The sequence below is a fragment of the Chelonus insularis genome, unplaced genomic scaffold (assembly GCF_013357705.1).
Source record: "Chelonus insularis isolate UGA/USDA-ARS -01 unplaced genomic scaffold, ASM1335770v1 contig_94_pilon, whole genome shotgun sequence".
Classification (NCBI taxonomy): Eukaryota; Metazoa; Arthropoda; class Insecta; order Hymenoptera; family Braconidae; genus Chelonus; species Chelonus insularis.
Window position 1 is genome coordinate 428703 of NW_023276783.1, and position 25540 is coordinate 454242.

The 25540-nt window shown below is 28.5% G+C and overlaps 1 protein-coding gene across 3 annotated transcripts in view; it reads left to right on the forward strand.

Moving 5' to 3' along the window:
* LOC118072679 (lachesin-like) overlaps positions 1-25540 on the forward strand; it is a 55887-nt gene that overhangs the window by 23374 nt on the left and 6973 nt on the right. For 2 of the 3 annotated variants that reach the window (XM_035092728.1, XM_035092727.1), the window contains exons 2-3: positions 16286-16490; positions 21149-21306. In XM_035092728.1, coding sequence (XP_034948619.1) covers positions 16436-16490; positions 21149-21306 — 213 coding nt within the window. In that variant the 5' untranslated portion in view covers positions 16286-16435. Of the gene's footprint in view, positions 1-4932; positions 5046-16285; positions 16491-21148; positions 21307-25540 lie in introns of those variants that run through there. The other variant, XM_035092729.1, reaches the window with a different exon arrangement.

Consider the following 25540-nt stretch of genomic DNA (forward strand, 5'->3'; position numbering starts at 1 on the left):
TGACCCGCACATGTCACTATCTGTGGCCTCCTTCTCATTCTTTTACGTCTGTTACTCGTCATTGTTTATATCGTCCTCATTAAATAAGGTATTTTATTTTGCAATTTATATTACGGTTATCGATTCTTCATGGAAAATTTTCTTCAACAATCATTTCTTTTTATTCCAATTAAATATTTATTATTTGAATAGTTTATTTAAAAAATTCGTTACAAGAAAGTTAAATAAAAAATTGATAATAATAATAATATAACGTAAATCATTGATACACAATGATACATAGTCCAAAATTTGTTAAATAAATAAATAATTCATTGATTTTAAATTAAATAAGAATATCTCGAATTAACAAAAAAAAATTAGATAATTAAAATTAATCTTTAACTAAAAATTTTTGTTTTATGAATATTCACTTTGAAAACTAAAATCAAAATTAAATCTTGACAATAAGAATATCATAAAATGTTCAATTGTAAATCACGATTACGAATTATGAAAGTATGAATAGTCTATTAATTTTAATAAACGATTTCTACCTCGTTTAAGGAAATTAAAGAACTTTAATTTTGCAAAAAAAAAAAAATTCGCTCAAGCTTTTTTTTTTTAACAAGTTTGCTAATATACTTGAATTATTATTAATAAATGAATTGTTCTTAGATTTTTTTCATAAGAATATTTGATCAAAGAACAAAAATTCTTTTAAGATGAACCACAGAATTAAAAATTAGAGGTCGGAGGAGATCATATAAGCTCTATTGTTATTAATTTTTTGTACAGCTTAATTAAGTATTCAGAGGTTGTAGTGGTTTTAAAAGGCTGAAGTGGTTTAAATAAGGCTTTAGGTACTTGAAACCATCTGTTTTTCAGTATAAAGTATTTTTTATTGCTCCAAAAATTCCTCTACTAATATTCCAAGTCAAATCAAATTGTACTGCTTCTCTTTTAGTGGAACATTTTATTATATAATCACATCAAATAAATTTTTTTTATTCGGTTTTTTTAAATTTTTATAATGATTATAACGTTTATAAATTAAATGAGTATTGTAAAAATATATGAATAATTTAATTGACCAATCGATTATTACTATTAATCAGTAAATTAGTGATTTTACTATCACTAAAATATTCCATTAACAATTTTACATTCGACAAAATATTAGTTGTGGCAATTTTAAGCTCGAGATAATATTCAAAACGTTAATCGGATGGATCAATCGGCCTGCTACCACAAACCTGTCCGATAGCCTTCACATGTGGCCTGGGGATCACACTAGATTTACCTACATATTATATGTACTCATCATTTTGAACCCATACTAACGTACACTCAAATCAGTAATGACCAATTCAATCAACGATATTCTACTGTTAAATTCATTCACCATCTAATCTGCCAATAGTTGCTTTAAATTGTCACACTATGTTTATCATCATCTGTTTTATAATCTTTTACCGATTTTTCACGATTAATTTTTCCATATTTCTCTTTTAAATGTTTTTTTTTTTTTTTTTATCAAATATTCTTCAACTAAATATCTACTTTGGTTACTAAACATTATGACTTTTGTATGGAAATCTTTTTGACACAGTGATTTATGGTGGTATTTATTGAATTTAATTTTCGAAATGTATTATTGGTGACAGGGATTCTTTCCAAAAATTTTTATTTTTACTGTGATTGATTGATAAATAAATTTAATTTATATAATAAAGAAAAATTTTGTATTTAGTAAAACAAATATTTATTTGTTAATACGAATTATTTTTAAACGTATAGTTGGATTTTATTTTCCAGTAAATTCGATGTAAAAAAACTAAAAATATTTAATTATCAATTTTATTTTGAAGATTAAAGTCAATGTTTGAGTGGTAATTAGATAGAAGTATTTTCAGCAATTAAAGTAGAATAAAAATGTAATTTCCTTAAATAATATCAAGTGAAATAATTTATACATTCGTGTAAGATAGCTAAAGGCACGAGTTAATAATGGGTTCTAATTGTTATCTGATACTTGCCAACTCTTGTACATCTAGAATAACAGAATGGTAGTGCAAGAAAGAGGGGGAAAATGTTTACCGCCAATGCATTTCGAAATATCCATGTTGTTTATTATGTAAGACTAGTGGGTTGGCTGACGCTCATTCCATGCTCTTCGTTTATATTTATATTTCCAGAGCAGAATCCATTTGAGCAATGAGTTCGCGGTTGCAATGTAATGTTAGATGCTTTTGGTAATTCGACATGTTTCATACGGTGCCTATATACAGCATTTTTTCTTGCTGACAGAGAAAAAGTAGGATTCGAGTCGGCATTTCAAAGAGAACACAAGTCAAAGTGAAGAATAGTAATAGTATATAGAAGGGTGATGATGGAAGAAGAAAGGAAAAATAGTAAAAGAGTAAATTAGTCAAAAAAAATAGAGTTTTGGTGATTGATCAAAATTTTCAATAGAGAAATGAAAAGTGAAAAGGAGTCAATTGTTTAAATTGAAGTGAAAAGAGGGGTAAGGGGAAGTAAAAAGTCTTTTACTATAAACTTAACACTCAAGTTCGCACTGACTGGCAAGCAAAGTAACGGTACAGAAGTGAGAAGGAATAGGGAGAACTGTATAAGGGTACGATGACGCTACTACGAACACTACTGAGCTCGTATTACTCGAGCTATGTAAATGAATTTCGTTTAATTATCCAGAGGGGTCGAGGGAGACCACCAATGGAACGGAGACCGGTAGTTCACCCCTTCAACTTTCAGCTCGCCTCCAGTCTAAGTGAGAGAAAGACAGAATTCTGCTTTTATGTATATATAGCTACTGTTAAAGAGTACCCGTGAATTCACTACGACGGCACTTTGCTAGAACCCTGAATTTCTCTTACTTCCTTCCTCTTTTATTTTTCTTCTCTTTTCTTCTTGCGTATATTTTAATACTCTTCGTCTTTAAACCCCTGAGCTTTCTTCTCTCACCCCTTTATTCTCTTTTTTCACTTCTCTTTACCATTATGGAGACTTGACTTTTCACCCTTTCTCTAACAGAATCAATTCCGTACTAACAAAAAGCCTTTCAATACTTATGAAGTTATAATTTATAAATAAGACTAATATTCTCAAGAAAATATTACCAACTCATTGATACCATTTTCCTTCATAATTAAATGGTAAAAAATTTTTTTTTCAATATACTTATATTAAAATATTTAAAACTACAATTGACAGATATTAAAACAATGACAATTATTCTGTTGAGTTGTTCTTGATAAATTTTATCAAAAAATGAAATTTCAAATAACTCATTTATTTTATCAATCATTCTGTTTAATTTGTGATTAATTTTATTCAACATTTGAAATTAAACTGTTAAAAAAATTAATTACTTCTCATACCATGAAAATCGTTTATTCCTTTTCTTTGATAAAATGATCAAATCTATTATTACAATAAATTTATCGTAACATAATGCTTGAGACCAATTTTAAACCAACTCAAAGAAATAATTTTCTTTAACTGTGGAAATGTGTTAAATGAAATTTGGTTGAAAGTGGAATAAAAGCGGATATTTATAGAGATAATAATGTTTGATTTAATTCAGTGCTAAACTTTGGAAATATAAAATAATAAATTGTCCATTTTCGAATACATCCGATGAGAGCTTAATATTTTATGTAGCTTCTCGAGAGTTAATATCCTAAGTGAAGTAATAATGTAATGAAAAAAAAAACATTTATAATTGGACGTTTATAATTGGAATGTTATTCATTTAATTTTCGGAATAAATGAAAGAACACCTCTCCTTCTCTCTCACATGAATACGGTATAAAACGCTCGTTATAGTTGGCCGGAGATTCTGTGGGAGCGCACGCGCCAAAGCGCAGGGTGAGAGGAATTTAATTTAGAACTTGATTTATATTTTAGCCGGCTATAAAATGGGGAAATAATTTGTCCCCTGAACCCGTATGAGATGGGCTCTGTAGAGCGCGAATGAGCTTCCCAAGCTCCCCTATACTAGCTCTTCTTTCTCGATGCTAGCCAACCATCTATCTTTGTCCTTCTTTAACACTTGCTTCTACCCCTTTTAATATTCACCTACTTCAACTATTTTCCATCTAACTTTATTCAATTATTATAATTATTATAATTACACTCTTAAATCATCAATTATTCAAACTGTTTACATTTGTAATTCATTTTCATCTTCCTTAACGACTGGTTAATTCACTTGAAAATTTATCAAACTTTGCAGTTCAAGTATTAATGTCGTCACGTTTTACTGTACAATTACAAGTACTGTCGTGTCAAAATTTTTGACGAGCTTCATGCTTTTTCTCTCATATTTTTAGTCTATGATATTTTTTATTAAAATATATTTTTATAAAAAAATTTAAAAATTAATTTTAAATTTTGTTAGTAGTTCAAAAAAATGAAGAATATTTTAAATTTAATAATAAATAAAAAAATAAATTTGTTTTAGAATATTTTAAACAACTCAGTAAAAAAACATTTTTTAAATTAACAAGAGTTAAATATTTGTTTATTTATAAAATAATTGGATGATTTATGATGGAAATTTTTTTTTTTATTAGAAAAGTAATTGATTTTATTAAAATTTTAGAACTTTACGTATTATTAAGCTTTCTCGATTCATATTTTCAGTCTTAAAAAGCACTCAAAACAGGTAAAAGGAGTAAAGAGATAAGAAGTTAAAGATTATATGAGAAATATGAAAGTGCAAAAGATCAAGAGGCATAACTCGAGTACAGTGTGATGAGAAGCGTCAAGTTAGCTGAGTGAGGGATTCATTAAGGTTGGATGAAGGCGTTAATACAGTCAAGATTGCCGCTGGGACACAGTAACACTTTGCTTTTCATATAAGACAGAAATAACGAGTGGTCTTATGTGCCGAGTAAGGAAACTGCCGTGAGTCAGAGGCAAAGGAAGGACGAATTCTGGCTATGAGAGCTGTTGGGAGATGTAGAGCGGAGGTAGATGAGGCCGTGAAGCTAAATTACGAGACGCATCTCAGCGAGACGGAACTATTAGCTAAGATTTAGGTACGACCACCCACTGAAACAGCCTCATTCTATCGTAATCCTGCTTTCTATACTTAAATCTACTTACCTCACCAGATGCTGACTTTATCTAATGCAATTTACTCATTTGTAGACTTTTACTCTTATTTACTACTTCTTCTTTTTTTTAAAATTTCTTCAAATATTCACTCATTTATTTGTTAAAGATATCTTTAGTTGAAGGATAATAATGGACTTTACCATTACTTGACAATATACCATAGGAATACGTCATCAGGGTCATCTGTGACCACAAGAGAACTGTGTATGGACATTCGTTAATTTTAATTGGTTACTTAATCAATTTCCTCAGAATTAGATCTTTTTGTCAATAAAAATTAAATTCCTTCTAATGATTATTTAAGAACCTTAATGTTCTTACGAAAGTATAATCATGTCAATCAGCACATTTATCTCACAAATTGGTCTCCATGTTTATTCCTAACAAGTTCAACAAACTATGTTTTTTTATATTCAAAAAAATCATCCACATTTTTTTCCATTAAAAAAATCTAGAAACTTTCTACGTAGTCGTAAAAAATTTGTTCAAACTTTTAGAGCAATATTATATAATCACTCAAAACAAAAATAATTAAATACAATATTCATCAGCACACATTGAAACTTTTTAAAATGTTTATTTTCAATTTAATCTCTATAAAAACTATGAATAAATTATAGGTCATTAGTATACTAAGTAATTATGTTTAAAACTTATTAAAGAAGATAATCAAATGTTTTTAAAACATAACATCTAAACCTGTCAGTCATGTATCCAAGTAATGTTCACAAAATTCATGATAACAAGTTTGCCTTGATGTACTAAAGCAACAAAGTTTCTTGATAAAATCAATTATTGCATTATTGCTTGACTTGTGTCAGTTAGTAATTGCATGTGCAACTTAAACTCAAATAGCAACAACCTCTTCAGCTATCTCACCTGGGATTCATTTAAAACCTTTATACTAATCAGTGTTGGGCTTACTCTCACTTTATAATTTTCTCTCTCTCTATATTTAACTCTAATGTTTGTTTGTTTCAAATCAAATCTAAACTCTTTGGCCAATTAGTTTCAATACCATCAATCAAATTAATAGTTGCACAGAGAATAAATTATTTTATTGAAAAGGACAACATTTTTTTTTTCAAAAGAGATTTAGGAAGTAGTGAGTAAATAAAGTGTATTATTCATCTAAAATACAATTTCATATTTAAATTATTCATTAAATGCAATAGAATTACATAAACTATGAAGACCTTTAGACATAGAAACATTATAGAATAGCATTGTATGTCACCGAGTATGCAACAAGTTGTCTCCCTCCTTTCCTATACCCACTCTAGCTCAATTTTCATCCTCTTTCCCCGTCTAGTTCTCCACTCTCCGTGTTCTGCTATTCAACTATTGCCTTGTAATTTGTAATATTCCAATTGCTATTTCATTCCTAAATCTTACCTACATTTGTTCGAGACTTTATTGAGCGAGACTTTGGATTTACATGAAATAAAATTGAATATTGTTATGTAATCTATCTTTTGAAAATTGAATTTATTTAAAAGATTAAAGATACTATTCATAGAATTAAAATAAGATTACATTTCATTTTTTTAAGATCTTTTATGTATCTTTAACTGACTTCAACTGAAATTTAGATACTTTGATTTCATACATTAATATCATGTTCAAATGAATAAAATATTGATAGAGTTGAACTGGTTTTTTTTTTAAATCTATGGAATTTAATATTTATAATAATTTTTTCCAATCTTAGTCAGTATTAACCTAATAATTTTTTAAATAATTCATTCCAATTGTTTATTAAGAACTCAAAGATTGAGTGAAAATATCGATTACAAAGTAGAATGTAAAGAAACACAAAACTCTTAGCAGAGATTGCTCCAAGTTGGTCGCATAATCTCTTTCTCAGCAAACATTATTGAGAATTTATAAAGTTACAAAATACCAAAAAAAATCGTTGAAGAGATCAATCCCAAGTATTCTATTCTATTCTAGGTTGAACTGTTTATAAGTAATATTGGAAGCAATATTGTGTGCACGAAATAAACATTAGATAGAAACTTTCCATCTCTAGTCTTTCTACTAGTGAAGTTTTCCATTTCTCATAAGTTACTATTTTTTTTGTTCCAAGTCTATCCATTGGATTCTATCTAATGGATCTAAAATCAAAAGATGCTTGTTAAAGTTTCAATGTCTGGTCAGAATCAAAGCTTGTTAGAATTCACTGTAATCTCATGCTTTCGTTTTAACGCGTTGACCAGTCACTAAAGCTGGCAAAGGTACAAGTTAATGCATCAACATCAAAGTACTCTTCAACACGGCCATAGTTATTGCACTCGAGACTCGACCTTTCAATCTACAAACGTAGCCTGCATACATCCAGTGCGTATATTTTAACTATTATATGTGTGGCATATACATACACACATGTAGATATATTTATATCAGCATCACCATCATATACATAAAACATTGACCTGAGGTTGGTGGCCAATAGTCTACCGCAGTGACTCCTGATCCTGATACTGCGCTTAGAATTTCACAATGTTGCCAGACTCACATACGTATATTTGTTATTTTACATACATACATACTCACGAAGAAGCACATAAAAAAAAGGATTATGTTTGCCTACATTCAACAAAGGCTCTCCTATATTACATTCTTTTATGTCAAACCAACTGAGAATTAATTTCATTGGTTTACGGTTAATATGGAGACACAAAAATTTGCTTTTATTCGTCTGAGAATTTCATTTTACTCCGAATATATTCAACTTCAAAGTGTGAAAAAATATGCGGTATTTTTTTTATAAGTTCAAAAGCTTCACACATATGGCTTTTTATTAATGTTTATTGTAGGTTTATGCTAAGTTAAAGTTAAAATAAAAAAAAAGGAGGTTGAATTAATTAAATATTTTTATATGAATGACGTTTTCCTTTTTTTTTAGAACAATAGATTATGTTTGTAAGAAGATGATGTACAGTTAATTAGATAGATGTGTATATATGCGAATTTTACAGTAAGAAACTGAAAGCTATTTTGTCACGATAAACATGAGTGGCGGGTACACTTGTGCCACGTCACGTTCCTAATTATCCGTAGTGTGCCTTGTAATCGAAGAGTTGAAAACCCAGTATCCAATACATTTTCTAAGCACGAAGTGTACTTAGAGTTTTTCAGACTTGTATTTAAAGTTTTTAAGAATTCTGACTGGCAATTACAGTATAATTATACTCTACATTTAAGAAAAAAAAAAAAATTCAAGAGATAAATAAGTGTAAAATTAAAAAAGAAAAGCTCTAAAAATACTTTTATTTATTTTTTTTCTTAATTTATACAATTTGTTATTTTCCAAGTAAATATCAGTGATAAAACAAATGTTAACTGTTTTTATAGATCTCATAATTTATTACCAGGGTTATGAATGATTAATCGTTTTATTGTTGATGATCGTTATTATGATGGATTAAAAAAGTCAATAAATATAATACTCGTTCAGAATTAAAGTATGCATCAATATTTGATATTTATGGTATTTAATATTTTATATATCAATTTGCAATAATTTCAATAAAATACAAACAATCAAAGTATTATCTCATTAATCATACAATCTGTATTAAGCTTTTTATTAAAAATTTTCCAATTTTTTAATACTTTTAACTTAAATTTTTTTAAATCCTCCAAAAGTCCCACTTCACTGTGAATTTGTTGAATTCTATTATGGTTTATATCAAAACTAATTCCGTTATGTAGATAAAAAACACTCTTTTAAATTACTTGAGCTATATTGTTGATAAACATACAAGGCACATAAGCATAAATTGAAGTAAAAAGAAAGTCGAGATCGGGGGAAAAAAGCTGTATTTCTCTGTATGTCATTGAAAAAGAGATGAATGAAAGCAAAAGCGTTTGAAGTTGTTTAAAGAAATCATAATGTTTTGATGTTGTAGAGTAAAAGATCAAGTCCACTCGATGCTTCATACTGTGAAAAATACGCATATAACACCTGGTATGATGTTAACATTGCACTCTCTCATATGCAGACTCCAGGTGGACTAAAGGCACTTTCGATTCGGTTGAGTGGCCGCTATATGGATTCCGTAGCAGACTGATTCTGCTGACCACTGCATCCCACTCTCGGCCCGATTCACACGCTCTACGTGGTTTGCCTTTAAACCAACCCCCTTTTCACTAGCCTCACATCGACGGAAATTCTCTTGACACAGTAGAATATCTCTTGCACTTTTTTCTCTTCAATACTTAGATCGATTCAAGGTTAAACACTAGAAAATTTCCTCTTAGCAAGACTTGATACTACGGCGAGTCATTTCCTGTTCAATTCCAATATTGTCGATGCTTCTTTGACACATCGACATTCTCAAAAGTTCTCACACAGACAGCACTATGTACAAAATAACATGGATTAGATTGCATATTTGTATTCTTTGCAACCAGTTTTTTGTTTTTTTGAATTCCTTCGACATTCTTTTTTTATTTAAACATTGGTTATATACTTGGAAGATATCAGAAAATTTTTTTTGTACACCGGAACTTAGGAAGAGTATGGGCAGAATAGAAAGAAAAATTACTTTGTTGTTTTGTGTGGAAAAGGAAATTTAGTTGAACAAAAATCATTTTCTTAAATTGAAAAACAATATCTTGAAATATCCTCGAAACTTTATTTTGTAAATTTTTAGTCTTTTACTTTAATGTATATAATATTTTTATTCATCTAAATAATTTTGATTATGGTCAGAATTTACAAAACAAACGTTTTTTGAATAAATTGAATTAATTAACTGTACTTTAATTAATTAAATTTTTCGTTATAAATATAAGAGTGATATCATCTACAAAAAAAACAAAGGACATTTTTTTCTTTTAAAACAATGGAATTTTATTAAAATTAAAAAATTCTTGAGAACCTTATTTAATTCTTATTAACTCTAAACAATGCTAATAACAATGTATTCATAAATTTTTCAATGTTTTGAAGGTTTGTTTATACTAAATTTTGTTTGTGAAAATTTATCCGAGTCTTTTTATTTATTATGTTTTAAACTAGAAGAAATAATTGATAAATATTTTTTTTTCAATATTTATTATTAATAGTAGCGAATATTGAAAATTATCTGAAGCTTCAGAACTGCTAAGTACTCAAAGTTTTGCCAAGATTCTCCGAACAAGTATACCACAGAGTATGTCAGTTCTATGGCTTGACAGTTTTCCGATTTTTCCATGAGGACAAGTACATTCCATTGTATGTCGATGTCAAAAATTTCCGTTACGGAAATCGATTCGACAAGTAACGTAGCATCAACTCTATATACCTTTGATCATAGACATTAACAAAATTTATCATTTAAAATAGTGATGGATTAGAAAATTCATAAATTTTAAACTACAATGACAAATTAATAGTTTTCATTTTATTCAATATTTCATTCTGACATTGAACATATATTAATTCAGTTCAATTGTTTATTTAATTGGATACATTAATTAACAAAATAACTAGAAAATATTTTAAATTGTCAAATAAAAACATCATGACATCAATGGGCTAAATTAATTTTGTATAAAGATGAATTGCCAACATTTTCATCAATCATCAATGAAGCAAAATATAAAAAGAATAAAATTTAAAGAGGTGTGATTTGAGACATAAATTGTTGCAGCGATTTAATTTTTATCACCACTTGCGAACATGACAATACAGCTGATTCGTTAGCACGTACGATTCTCAAATCAATTGACGTGGATGGAAATGTAATCGTGTGTATTCCACCTAGTTCAGCAAAGTCCTAGTTCAAGTATCATCCTCTAGATCGTGAAAAGTCACGTCGACATCCAGCGACCATTGCCATAAATTTTTTCTCACGACGTGTTAGGAATCTTCTATGCAATTTTAACAAAATTGACAAGCCTTACAGACCCTTGTCAGCACAACATCATCAACGCCATCACCATCATCATCCTCAGAGAAGCCCTAAAAATAACTGCTGATGGTTGATGATATCAATACAAGATAATAGGGTATATATTACAATTAAGAACAATAGAGTAAGTAGACTATTACTATCTAGGAGATGTAATACTTGTCTATCTTGACATAATGTTATTCAATACTTAATACATGATACTCCATTCATGATGCTGTCATGGCAAGAGCAGCTTATAATCATTCAAGCTTGATTGCAAGCCAGAACGTTTTGACTTCTTGTCTTTAACCTTTTCATTGTCTATTTTATTTAGATAATTTTACAACCTTTAAGCAAGAGAAATTTATAACTTGAGTAGGGTTGTAGTTTTAACGAGCTGGTAAAAGGTAGTAGAGAAATATTCAACCGAAGTATCTCCTTTTCTTGATCCGTAAAACTATTTTAATCAAAAGAAAAAAAAATTGTAAAATTCAATAAACTTGGAATATAAAAACTATTCAATGCATTTGGAGTTTACTTTTAAATTGCAAATTATATGAAGAAAAAGAAAGAGAGAGAAAAAATTGATGAGATCAGGATGAAAAACTTTGAGAAAAAATAATTGAGTAAAAGTTTCAGTTTCGAAGCAAGAAAGATATAATTATGTGAAATGGTGCATGTTAAGTAACAAAATGTTCTTCAATTAATACTATACTGGAATTTGTAATTATCTCAGTGGTTGTACGATCTTGGATGGCTTTTCTTATACAAGGGGTTGTGGTATACAAAAGATGTCTGCGTTTTCAGTAGTTAATGAAGCACTCTGAGTTATTAACATACAAACTTTATTATAAACTATATGTATACATTGATCTAATCGATTCAAACTCATTTAAATAAATCAAACTTCACCATGTCAATTAAACTTCATCATTTGTTTGAAATTTGATGTCATGTCTCATCAAATTCTTCAAGTAAAAAAATATGAAACTTGCTTTGGTATTTTATCTATTAAAGCAAAGAATGTTTCTTCACTTGCTTCATCTTCAGAAACAATTCAGAAATTTTTCAAAGCACAAAAATGTTTAATAATCCAAGAGAAGTATTCTAAAAATGGTATTAATATTGTTATTTAATTAATTAATGTTGATACAATGTAAGAAACAGATGCCAAAGTACAACGAGGTCAAGATAGTTTGTGATGTCATCAAGATGTGTAGAATCCACAAGAGAAGCAGCAAGATAGAATTGGTGAAAACATTGATATGAGTGGAGAACTCTAGATCTAGATTATTCTATCCTAGGTACACAACAACTAAACCGTTGTACAAGGCTAATTCGTTTATATGGATTATGTCAGTGAAACTCTCATGTTCATGAGCAAGTAGTATATACCTACAAGGAGACAACGAGCTCAACGCACGCTTCATGACAGTGTGTATGTTGAAATGTACCCCCTCGTATTATACAGATACATATGTATATATATGTATAGATAATATTAACTCACACAAATATACAATCCGGCTCATCCGCGATTTTGCAATTCCCTCACGAAACTGTTATTCCACTCGGTACGCCATAGTTATTTCCATTACACCTCCGTGACACTGCGGAAAATAATAGGGCTCTGCTTACTACTGTCTCTCTTCTTCTCTTCTCAATAGTCAAGAAAGAGAGTCACGTATAGCTGGAACACGAATTATACTCGTAAACTTCTTGCTTTTATTATCGACATTTTCATCCTTTTTGAGGCCTCTTCCAGATGTACTCATGGGTGAAACTTTTCAGGCTTTTTGTTATTATAATTGATGTAAACTTGACTCATGTCTTTGTTAATATTGTCAATTATTTTCAGGTAATTTAAAATTTTTTCTCATGCAAAAATACAATTTTTAATTGAAAATAAAAATGCAATTTATTTAAAAAAATGGTTTTTTATTTAATACTGATGTCAAGTTAAATTAAATAAAAATTTATATTGATAAATCATGTTGTTTAGATTAAAGTCAAAAATTTTTAGAGCAATTGAATTTTTATTCAACTACAATATGTTGATAATTTAATTATAAATGAATGTATTTAATAAAAAAAAAAATCTGGACAAATAATGAAAGTTTTATGAAGAGGGAAAACATGTTTAAAGATGCATTTTTATTTTTAATAAATTTGAATTATATAATTAAAGACATTTAGTAAACAGAAATTTATTGTAACTTAAACATAATAAACTAAGTGTTTTGAGATGAATCCAAGTCGTGGCAGAATTGGAACTTTATTTAGGAATAAAATCTTGCTTTTTGACAAATATTAAAATATTATTTATTTTTTTGGTGAAATCTTACTTGGAGAAAATTTTAATATTTCTCTTCAGAGTTTACTGCTACATCTCTATTTAAATATTAAGCATGGATAACTTTTTTTTTAATATTAAGTAATTGCAAAATATTTACTTTGGAATTTATAAATTATATTTATACATAATGCTCAAATATCATTAATTTACTCAACAACACTGATACATTTTTAAAAAGTCTTTAAAAATAAACAAAAAAAAGGATGAGGGAATTTCTTTACATCCAACAGTACACGACCAAGTATTTCCGTAAAAAATAAACACATTTAGATAATACGAAAAAAAAACTGTGAATGAATAATTAAGGTGAATAAGTAAACAGGATGTTTGTAAGTAATTTTGATAGCATGAATAAAAGGAAGAAAATAGGAAAAAAAGTGATGAGTACTGTTGGCAAGATATTTTAATGGAAGTTTGGACTTGGGATATTTTGTGGTGAAAGGTAGGAGAAAAGAAAAGATTGTTGGGTATGTTCTAGCAAGTGAAAGACGACAAGGAAGATGGTAAAAGCACCGAGGTGTTGATAATGAGATGTTAATGGAGTGGGCGGAAAAAAATGCAAGGGTCGCGAACGATATCGACATGTCTCTCTAGTGTCATTCAGTCAACTCTCACTATCCCCTTTTCCCTTTAAAAATCCACCAGATTCTTTAGCTCGTCTCCACGACACGCCTTCAACTCCGATGGTCTCTGACGTTCTCTCACGCTCCTTCTAGACTCTGTAATTGATTTTGTCTCCGACAGACTTGTCTCGACAGTAAAACCGAGAAGAGGCCACAGGACAATCAATTTTATGCCAAGATTATCCAATGAACTTACTGAAAATTTCTTTAGATCATACTTGATATTTACTCTCCTCGAGATTTTAAATCTCTTGGATTTTATCGAGATACTTTAGATGAAACGCCAAGCAACTTGGTTAAATCATTGCATCACTTGTAACTTGAGTGAAATTTCTACATCTTGAAGAACCTTTTTTTTTAAAGAATTAAAATTATTTCGTCTACTTGAGTTCTTTAGGAATTTATTCATCTTCAAATCAAGTGAAACAGAAACAAAATAAAGTTAAAACAATTTTTTAAATTTAAGTTATTCTTTTTTGTTAATCAATAAAATATTACTGTAAAAATATTTGATATTATTTCCCTAACAATTGATATCATATAAAAATAACTTTTTATTCCTGGAGTCTTTTTACTTGTCTTTAAGAGCATTTCTATTTATACACTTGAAATTCTTGCTGATCCTTACTTACTGTCATTCATTTTTACTCATCCTGGGTCACTATTTCTTTGTATCTGAATGTCAGATATTTTTAAAAAATAAAACACGCTATCCGATTATGCTGAGATCGAGAAATATATAATTTAATAAATTTATCTACAATTTTATTACACCCAAACAAAATTTAAAGTAGCTACAATACTGGAAATATTTCTCGTTCAAATTTTTCGACACATTCCCGTTGTATTGTTTTGAGCACTAGAAAATTTTTATCTATCTCCTTTTGTGTTGATAAAAAATATCCACTTTAATTCATCAATTACAAATATATTTCATTGTAGATGATAACTTCGAGTTGTAGAAAAATGAGATAAATTTTTATTAGTATTTATATATTAGATTATAATAAACTGATATCTATTTTCATGCTGACATATTTATTCAAATGATCAACTATCATCAAAAATAATCTAAAATTCATTTTCGTACTCGTGACAAATACAGAAATAACAAGAGTTTCGTGCTTCAAAGTACGACGTTGAAATGATCCGGTTATTAATCACCGCTTGACGGTAATCGTTCGTAATAGTAACAATAGAAGCAACGTGTGTGATATTGAGCAACAAGAGTCCACATCTATTGATGATGATGGTTATATTATGGTTGTATGAATATTCGCGTATATGTAACTTGAACATATACTCAGATACCTGAATTGCACATATGTTTGCTTTAAAATCATCTATGGGTCAGATGTACGAATGAATGCACATATAAATTCTATTTACAAATACATACGCACTGTCTATCAAAATGGCATAGTCATGACATTCATATAAGCCCATCCACATCATGTGTTTATAGGTTTACATACAAATGTCAGAATAAATAAAAAAGATGAAAATATTTTTTCATGTGGAATATACGTCATGAGGTTATTATTTATCTATTTAAATGTTATTACCTACAGTTATTATTATTTATGACTGGATATTGAAATAACTTTGTTTCCATTTGATTCTCATGTTAATATGTAAATTCATATTGTATTTAAACAAATTATATGAACAGGGAAAAAAATGTATTTCGGTCATGGAAATGTTTTTTTAATAGACATAAACTGATATTTCCTTAATTGATTAAAAATAAAAATTAAATAAATTAATTGATTAATTTTTTTGTTTGTTTATTATACGATTAATTTATAATTAAGAGAGAAATTGTGATCTTTAAATAATAATTGTAGATAAATGAACAAAAATATTTTATTCAAGTTGAAACAAAGTTTAAAACAAACACTAAGAAAAGTGTCAAAAGAGCTTAACAATCATTAAAAAGATGTCCAAACAAAAAAAAATGTAAAAAAGTCATTGCTTATATTGTTTGCCAAGAGAAAGATAACGTATACACAAAATGCAAATAGGTAAGCCCATCAATCAAGTTTTTTTCTGGCTGTCGGATTAAACCTTCAGTCGTATCACTTACACTAGCCACTAACTCACGAATGACTTTATCTATACACGTAAATTCAAAAAAGGAAACAGGCGTTATTTATAATTTTTTCTCAAGAAAAAATAAATCATAGATTTGTAGATGTTGAAGTAAAAATAAATAAATTCACAGCTAAATATCCATATAGATAGCAAATATTCATCTATATCCATGTACATAAGCGTATTTTTGGTTGTATTTGTAGGGATGCTGCTTCAGGAGAAACGAAAAGTAGAGGAACGAGTGGCTTGGAGGATGACAGAGGTCGTGGAATAGAATTTCATTGACGTCTGTCTTGATCTGGTTTCGGTCTCATGCCGGATGCGCCAGTCGCTCTGGTTTGCTGTGCTATACAATGCTCTATCATCGCATTTTCTTCGCCGTGCTGACTATTCTTGGCGTACCCACAGGTAAGATTGAATTTGACAATTTTAATTAAAAAAAAAAAAAGAAAAGCTTGCCTTCTCTCGTTCCAATTTATGAAAAATATCATCAAGAAAACAACCGTGGCTGTAGGACTAGCAAATCGGTCGTGAGGACACGACAGATGTTGGCTGATTGGCTGGCAATGTCACTCGCAGTTCGTGGTATTCGTGAGTACAGGTACTAGGGATAGTTGCAAACAGCATCCGTTCAACTTCTGCTACTGATGTTTATTTGCCAATACAACTGGACTTGTCATTGCAATTAATTTACTAGAAATGCAAGTTTACTGGTTATGATCGTTTCCTTCATCACTATCTAGTTTCCAAGATATTCTGGTGAGACTACTTTGCTGACACAGTGCATTAACTTCTGTTTTCCAGTTATCTTCTTCTGAATAGTGTTGATAAACTTGTTTGTTGAATACTTAACATTTATTTTAATTAATTGAAAATATGTTGAGGTAAATAAAAAATGAAGTAATACAAATGTTTTTTACTACTTAAAAGGCACTTAAGATAAAGAAGAATTGTTGGATGATGGTAGTTTCTTTAGGAAGATTGAAAATTTATGATAATATCAATAGAATTTTCAATGAGACAATTGTAAAGTAGTTAATTCAGTTTTATTCCATTATTCAAGGCTCAATGGTATTGCATTGTAAATATGAGATATTTGAATAAATAATATTAAAATTTAAACTATTTTATACATTGATGGAACTCAAGATAAATTTATCACTAAAAATTTGATCCATTTTGCATTTGCTATTATTTAGAAGAAATATTATTTAAATATTAAAATCAGTCCACTAATTAAAAATCAATTGGATATTTTATCTGAATTTTTTTTTTAAAAATAAACTTCATCTTGAAAAATGGATTGTTTTAATTCAATAACTAAAGAGGAAGTTCAATCACCGGAGAGATGAAATTACTAACAGCATTGTATAAAAGACATACTAAATTTTGTGGTCTTGAAGTACAAAATATTTTGATGGGATTTGATGCATATAAATGACTGTGTCATTAAATTCGACAAATTAAAAGGGAAAAGAAGAGTAGATATCTTGGAGGGAAAAAAGAAAAAGAAGTAATATAATATGCGCGGTGTCGTTTGGCCCATCCCATTTGTTCTTTCAGAACAACGTAGCCAAAATGGAGCTTCGTGCCCAAGCAAGCTGCTAGTCGTTGATAACGACTCGACGTCGTTCATATTTTACACTCAACTCATCAATAATTCATGCTGTGAATAATGCACGACTGTTTCACGTTACTTTATATTGCCATGGACCACATCGTAACCACGTCTTCGCGTGAAAAACTCGATACATACACTGAAAAAATGATATTCCTAGATTAAGAATAATTTCATTCTTAATCATAATCACACTAGTGTCACAGGCCCTTTACTGAAAACAATTTGTTTATTGTGAATTTTTTAATTAAAATATTTTATTCAGTAATGACAATTATTTAATAAGTTTTAAGAAATAATTTCACTCATTTAATTTTCAGTTCAATGCTTAATGTGAAAATGTCATAAACTAATTTTAGCATTTTGTATTTATTTTTTGAACACTTTAAAGTGCATTAAATTTTATAATTTATTTATGAAAGTTCAACATTAAAACTCATTAAAACGTTCTTTATGTATTCTATTGAAAAACACTTGAATTTATAATGAAACCTAAATGAAAAAGTATTTTTTAAAATTATTAAGAATTTTATTAAATTAATAAAATAATTAATTACAATTAATTTATTAAATATTTCATTGTTTCTCTTAGTGTTTTCATAGGAAAATAAATTAAAATGTTTACAAATGAGAAGAAAAATTTTTTTTGATCAAATAAAAGCTTGATAAAATTTCCAAAATCAATCCATTTGATTGCTAGCAATAATTTTTATTACTTTTACACATCCGGATTTCATCATTCCATCATATCCATCTTAATGATATATACCCATCAACTCTATATACAACTCGAAGCTCGAGAAATTCCCTATAGACGACAACAACAGCTGGCAAGCCCAAGTAAACGTCGAGTTTCATCATTCCTTCTTTCTTCAATGTCTTCTGTGCACCACATCGGTTTTCGCCACGATCCAGTAGATAGTCGGATGTTTCATGTCAAATTAGAAGGAGCATAGTATGTGACAAAGAAAACCCAGTGGGAAGTCAAATAGTGAAGGTGAAATGTTCCTACAGTCATGTCATTGTGTGATATTAACGATAAATTAATACTTCATAATTTCTCAGATATCATAATATCAAATCTAATATGGTCGTCATTTAAATTGACAATTTTTATCGCGTGCATTGAAATCCATGCGCTTGTTTCATGAAAAATATCATCATAAATTATTTAAACTGAAAAGCTTTCATCGTAAAAGAATAGCTTTTGAATGCAAATAACCCATAGGATTTCTATAGATATACATACATACGTACGTCAATAAGTTGAAGTTTATTTTATATATAATTTCAAAAATAAAATAAAGTTTCTTTTCTCTGGATATATTATAAAATGATAAATTATTTTTAGTAATTTAATAAATATATATATACATAACGATTCAATGCTTAAAACATTCATTTCATGAATACGTTATCTTTATTAACATTCTCATTTTATGAACATAAATTTTAGTAAGTCTCCAAGTCTAAAACAAAAATGCAGTTTTTCTATCAAGTTACATGTAATTATAATTTTATGAATTTTAAAAATATTCTAAAGAATAAAATAAAAATGAGAACGAAAATAACAAAAATTCTGAACTATAATTCAGTAAAAACAAAAAAAAAATGTTTTAGAAAAATAAAAACAGAGTTGAATACATCGAGACTTTTTGAATATGCAGTGGAAAACAATGTCGATGAATTGAATGGGAAAAAAAATGATTAAGACTCCTGTCTGAGTGTGTAGATAGTCTTATTTATTTGGGCAATTTTTCAGGATGTTTATTCGAGCACACAAAACACAATGAAATAGACGCAGTTACTATCTCATTGTCTTTGGACGGGTTGGACGTTACTATAACAGCTACCGCAGGGATCGGTGAGAGTTTGTTTTTCGTGAAAATTCAGGCTGTCGGGTCTGATTCCCCGGTGGACTACTACTCTCTATGTGCTCCTACTCCATCTGCTATTTTCGCTCTTCACTCCATGGTGGTATATGTCCAACCACACAGTGACTCAGGCAAAGGAAACGGACGTACGGACAATTTTAATGAACATCCGTCGCACTCACCGCTAATTCGATGCTTTGTCAAGACGAGCACACTTTGAGCTAGAATTATTAGTCCCTACAGAATTTTCATCTACTTTACGCTTTTCTTCATTTTATTATGCCACTTCTTTAAATAAAAGATATTTCACATGACTTATCTTCATTTATTTAACTTATGGAAGTACTTTTTTTTTCAAAAAAAATAAACATGTTGTGAAACATTTTTTCCCAACCTTAATCTCATATATAATATTGTTCAAAAGATTCATTCATAATTCTGAGTTGAGATGTTTTTAAAAACATACTGAGTGAAGTATTTAATGTTGTCCAGAGAAATTTATTAATACGTTTTTTAATAAACAAATGATGATTCTCATATGCATCAGTGTATGAAAAATTAAAAAATTTAATTACATTAAAATTACTTAATACTTTAATATGAGTCTGGGTTTTTATGTTTATTGGTTGAAATCGACCTTAATCAGTGTCTGGTCAATGTTCGAATCTAGTTTATGGCTAAAACTTTTTTTTCATTTTTAACTAGTGCCTTAGGGAAGTTGTAGCAAAATGACCAATTAAAAAAAATCTCTCTAGCATAAAAAAGAATTTTATTTACAAATCTGATGATCAAACTAAATTTTCAATTAAGTTAATTTTTATTTTTTTCAAATAAAAAATGTAACAGAACATAGAAACTCGAACAAAAAAAAAAGATCAACATAACAGTTATTGTTAAATATTTATATTTAGAATTTACTAGACAATAATTTGAAATAAAAACATAACGATTACTAAAAAATTTGATTTTCAATTAAAACACATACACTTCTTTTTTAATTAAATCAAGAAATATCAAGAAAATGTTTACGTGAAATTTATGTATATTTTATTGCACATTACACTTAAATGTAGCATTCATCAGGCAGGAAATAGCAGCTATTAAACAAAAAAGTGGAAAAAGAAAGAAAATCACTTTTTTACAACAACATGAATGTTTATAGTAAATTTTTTATTTAAAAGAATGTAATTTTTTCAACGATATAATAATACATAAAATAGAGAAGAAAATTAATTGTAAAGACTAAAATATTTAACATAAAAAGATACGAAAATGACATGATCAAACAATTTGATTCATAAGGTAGACTGAAAACGACAGAGCGGGAACGTGATGTCGCATTAAGTAGCCTATAAAATACAGAATTAATGTAAATATGGTAGTAAAATGAAATGCAATGTTTTTAGCGTGTTGTAGCACATTTGTATATTTATGTCTTATATATATATAACTCTTTATTACTTGTATACTTCCTGTTTGAACGGAAATTTACAGCAATAAGATACTTCCTTGGAAATGCGTATTTACCTAGAAGTAGTATCAAGTTCAATAGAAATTACAATTGACTGTTTCAGTGACGAGCTTGGAACCTGACTTCCTTTATCCTTTGGAAAACGTAACAATTGCACAAGGACGAGACGCAACGTTCACGTGCGTGGTGAACAATCTGGGTGGATACCGGGTGAGTCCTTCCTCCTACACCAGTGGAGATCACAGTGGCACCAAGGCCCGGGTAACTATAATCTTACCAACATTACGAGAGAGCCTGTGATGCACCTGCAATCGACCCTAAATTAACTACTGACTGCACCGTGAATGCGTGTGCCTGCATTTCACACACAGCCATTGCATTGATGCACTCTGCAATGAAATGGAAGTAATAAAGAACGTGGACCTGTCATCCACGATAGCTCATACCTACAAAGTAGCACGCCGCACGCTAAAATATATTGTATAACGACCGGAGCACTCATAAATGGTCTAACTTATTACGCGGCTGCCTGAAATATGCCTGATGCCTTCGTTTTAACTTTCAATACCCATTTAAACTTATATATCCAATCAACTATGATGACATTGTGTATCGATCATTACTTTGCTGTTATTCGATTTAGGTCAGACTTTGATTACTCGAATTAATGTAATTCATCGAGAATTTCATTATATGCTAGAAAATAAATTTGAGCTTTTTTTGTGTCAACTCTATAATTACTTTGAGTCTATCATTCATTTGCATCCATTTATTTTTATTTTTTCATTACAACTATACAAACAAACAAAAATTACTGAATAGCCAAATTAAATTTCTTTTATACATAATTGATTAAATAGATCCATAAACGATCAATTTATCAACATTTTTCTTTTATTTTGGCATAAAAATTTCACTATTATTGAGTTGACATGAAATCACATTGCGCAATGAGATTACAAACATTAGAATATTTCGTAATGAAAACAGTACATTTAATTTAGAAAAATATTTTCCTTCATTTCTTCATAAAGATTATTTTAATTTCATTAAGAAGATTTTTTCAGTAAAACTACCAGACTTTGGTCAGACACCACTTGTTCCACTAGATAAGCTTTTTTGTCTTGGTTTTTTTTCTATGCTATTAAGACGATTAACTAAATATTTTTTTATCCAAGTTTAAATTACTCTATTCAAACAATCACTTTACGAAATACTGATCTCCACTCCGACCTTCATTGATCAATATAAATATATTTTTTTTTTAATATAACAAAACTTCATTTAATTAAATATTAAATTAATTTTCTTAGAATGACCTTGGACTCAATAATTGCTCTTCTACTCAATAATATCACAATTATTTAATGAAGCTGAAGTTAACTTTGAACGTGCGCTGTCTAATTAAACACTAATTGATTATCTAAGAAGAGACAATATTAACGATAGCTCGGGTAGCAATTTTTTATTATGATACATCGTATTGAAATATTTTTTTATCAGTCTCCAACTATCCCTTTTACCTACCTTCTTTTTCCTTTTCTCTTTTTACTCTCCAACTAACTTCTAACTACTAACTAACGACTCTGGTCTCGTTTTCTTTTCCGAGCCTGAATTAATTCTCTTATAAGTGCAATATCAATCGAAAAAGCTCAAAAATCAAATGGTCCATGTTCCAAACTCCAGATTAGGACTGGATTTAAATTGCTACCTGGGTAATTGATCCTCAGTTGAACAACACATGTTTGAAGTAGCTTTGAGTTTTATGAAAATGTCATTGCCTAAGAGAATAACAATTAAGATGATTATTAAATAAAAATGATCAAATTTTAAAAAAAGATTTGATAAAATTCCTGTCAAAGCTAGTATTTTTGTCATAAAAAAAAGGATTTTGGAATTTTTTTGGAGCTAATTTTATTATATTGGGATGATATAATAACTGTTAAATCACTGAATTATGGTCAAATAAGTTGTCTACATAAGAGTAATACTATTTTCATTATCATGAGGATAAGATAAAAAATAAATTATACACGCTTAACTCGGATTAATGCAAGCCACGTGATCGCTTCCTCTACTTTATGACGACGCTGCTGCGAGTACGTGACGCGACAATCTTGATATAGCCACTCGTATAGACGGTTTAAACTTTCATCCAACAAGCCGTCTGCAGTTAGTAAAAAGTTTGAAGCGTAACGTCGTAGACACGTTTTCTCTCGTGACAACATCGATGAAACCTTTTTAAGTATTCCATCGAGAAGAGCATCACGCAACTGTTCCACATACGGAAGTCGAAAAAATTTTTTATATCAGAAAAATTTATAAATAAAAGTTAACTTTAGATTTTTACTTCTACATACGCCGTTACAGCTTTTTATTTTTTTGGCAATTTTTTTTTTTTGCTTTCTTTTTATTATTCACATTGTCAAAATTTACTCCAGTAATTATTTTTATTATTGCTTATTACTTGAGGGTAACTATATTTTAGGTAACATATGTGGTGCATTAACTTAATTTTTGGGTAACTTATTCTCATTTTACCCTCGATATGAGGGTAATCTTTACCCATAAAATTTTTTCAATGTATATGATTCAAGAAATCGAGACTATTGCAATAAAATATATTTTTTTTATTATCATTAGCTATTTTTATATTTATTTTTCTAAATAAAAAAAGTATAAAAATTTTTAATAAATTTTTACATATAAATGTGTTAAAGGATAATTATTACTTGAAAGTGGGATTCCCTTATGAAGATTTTTATGATAATTAGTGTCTTTTTTATAATTAGAAAAAAAAGACAGTTTCTCAAATAAAATATTATAATGATCACTATTTAAATTTAAAAATTGCTATATTACTATTAAATTTAAATCAGATATTTATAAAATTTTTTTATCTGTAAGAAAGATTCTTCAAAAACCTTTTCGCATTAAAATTGAAAAGAAGTTCTATTTTTGAAAATTAAGAGTTATTAAATGCAAGAAAATTTCAATTTAAATATTCATAAATGGATTTCTTATTGGTTTTTGATTATGAATGATTTGAAAAAATTTCGAAATCTAAAAAATTTTAATGAATGCAATATATTATGAATAAAGTTTTTGGCCATAAATAATCTACATTTAAAACAGTCTTCAGAATTTATTCTTCACATATTCTATCAGCAATTTTTTTTTTTTAATCTTTTCAATACACATACATTTAACACTATATATACCCACATCAAGTAAGATGTCGATAATATCATGGATACATTATTTAGTCGTTATTTATTTTTTCGATAGTTTCCACAAAACGCAGTGAATATCTGCACAAAATATCTATACTGAAATAAGTTTATCAAAGCCTCGGGGCATGTTTTGATGCATGGAGTTTGGTTACGAATAAAAAATAATTAAAACAGGATGCATGAGCATGATTTTATGAAAGTTTGAGTACATTTATTTTTGTTTCCACAATAAAATTGTTGCAGTATTGTTACTAATAAAATTGACATGTTCACATATTCATCTCAATGCACTAATTATTCTAAAACAAAATAAATAAATAAATAAATAAAAGACAAAAAAATTCTTAGTATTGTTAATTAAATATACTTGTTTTTTTTAACAGTAATCAATGTTATGACAAAATTAAAAAATAAACTTAAATAGTATTAAAAACAATCGTATTGACATGTAATTCTATAACAAAAGTGCATTTCTCTGTTTCCTATGCATTTAAAAAAATGTTATTTTCCACAAAATTCGTACAGTCTCCGACTAAACCGTCATACATTTCATACTATTGCATAGAATCGATAAAAAGAGATAGAAAGCATTTGTTCACATAGTCAAATGAGAGATAGCAGTTGTAAGTCTATTGTGATAGTAGTAGAAACATGATTTTCAACATGGGGACTTGTTACTAAACTTTTAATTAGCAATTTTATTCGTACATACTCAGTGTCCCTTATTGTTTTAACTTTGAAAAAAAATTCTGAGCTTCCCCTAAAAAAAAATCACAGCAAAATTCAAAATTAATCAATAGATTTTTGACCAAATTTTATCATTAATCATTTCCAAATATTTTAAATTAATTTAAAAGAAAGATAGTTTAAACTTTATTTTAATTTCAAAATTTTTTCAAGTAAATAAAACTCATGATCAGAGTAATGATGAAGGTGAGACTTGAGTACACAATTTCTGTACTCTAGACTCTTTAACTAAAACTTTAAGAGTTTTCGTTATAGTTTGATAAATTATTTCCACTGAAAGAAAAAAGTTTTTTTAATTCTTCGAAAATATAATTATCTTCAAACAAATTCCAATTTTTCGGGCATTCAAAGAATTTTGAATACTGTGATAAAAAATGAATTGAAAAAAAATCGAACTATATAAAAAAAGCGAATGATAATTTACACATCCATATATATATATATATATATATGTATACGATAAAGAGGGAAAAATATACGTATGTTGGTAAGGAAAATAAACGAGGTGTAGTAAA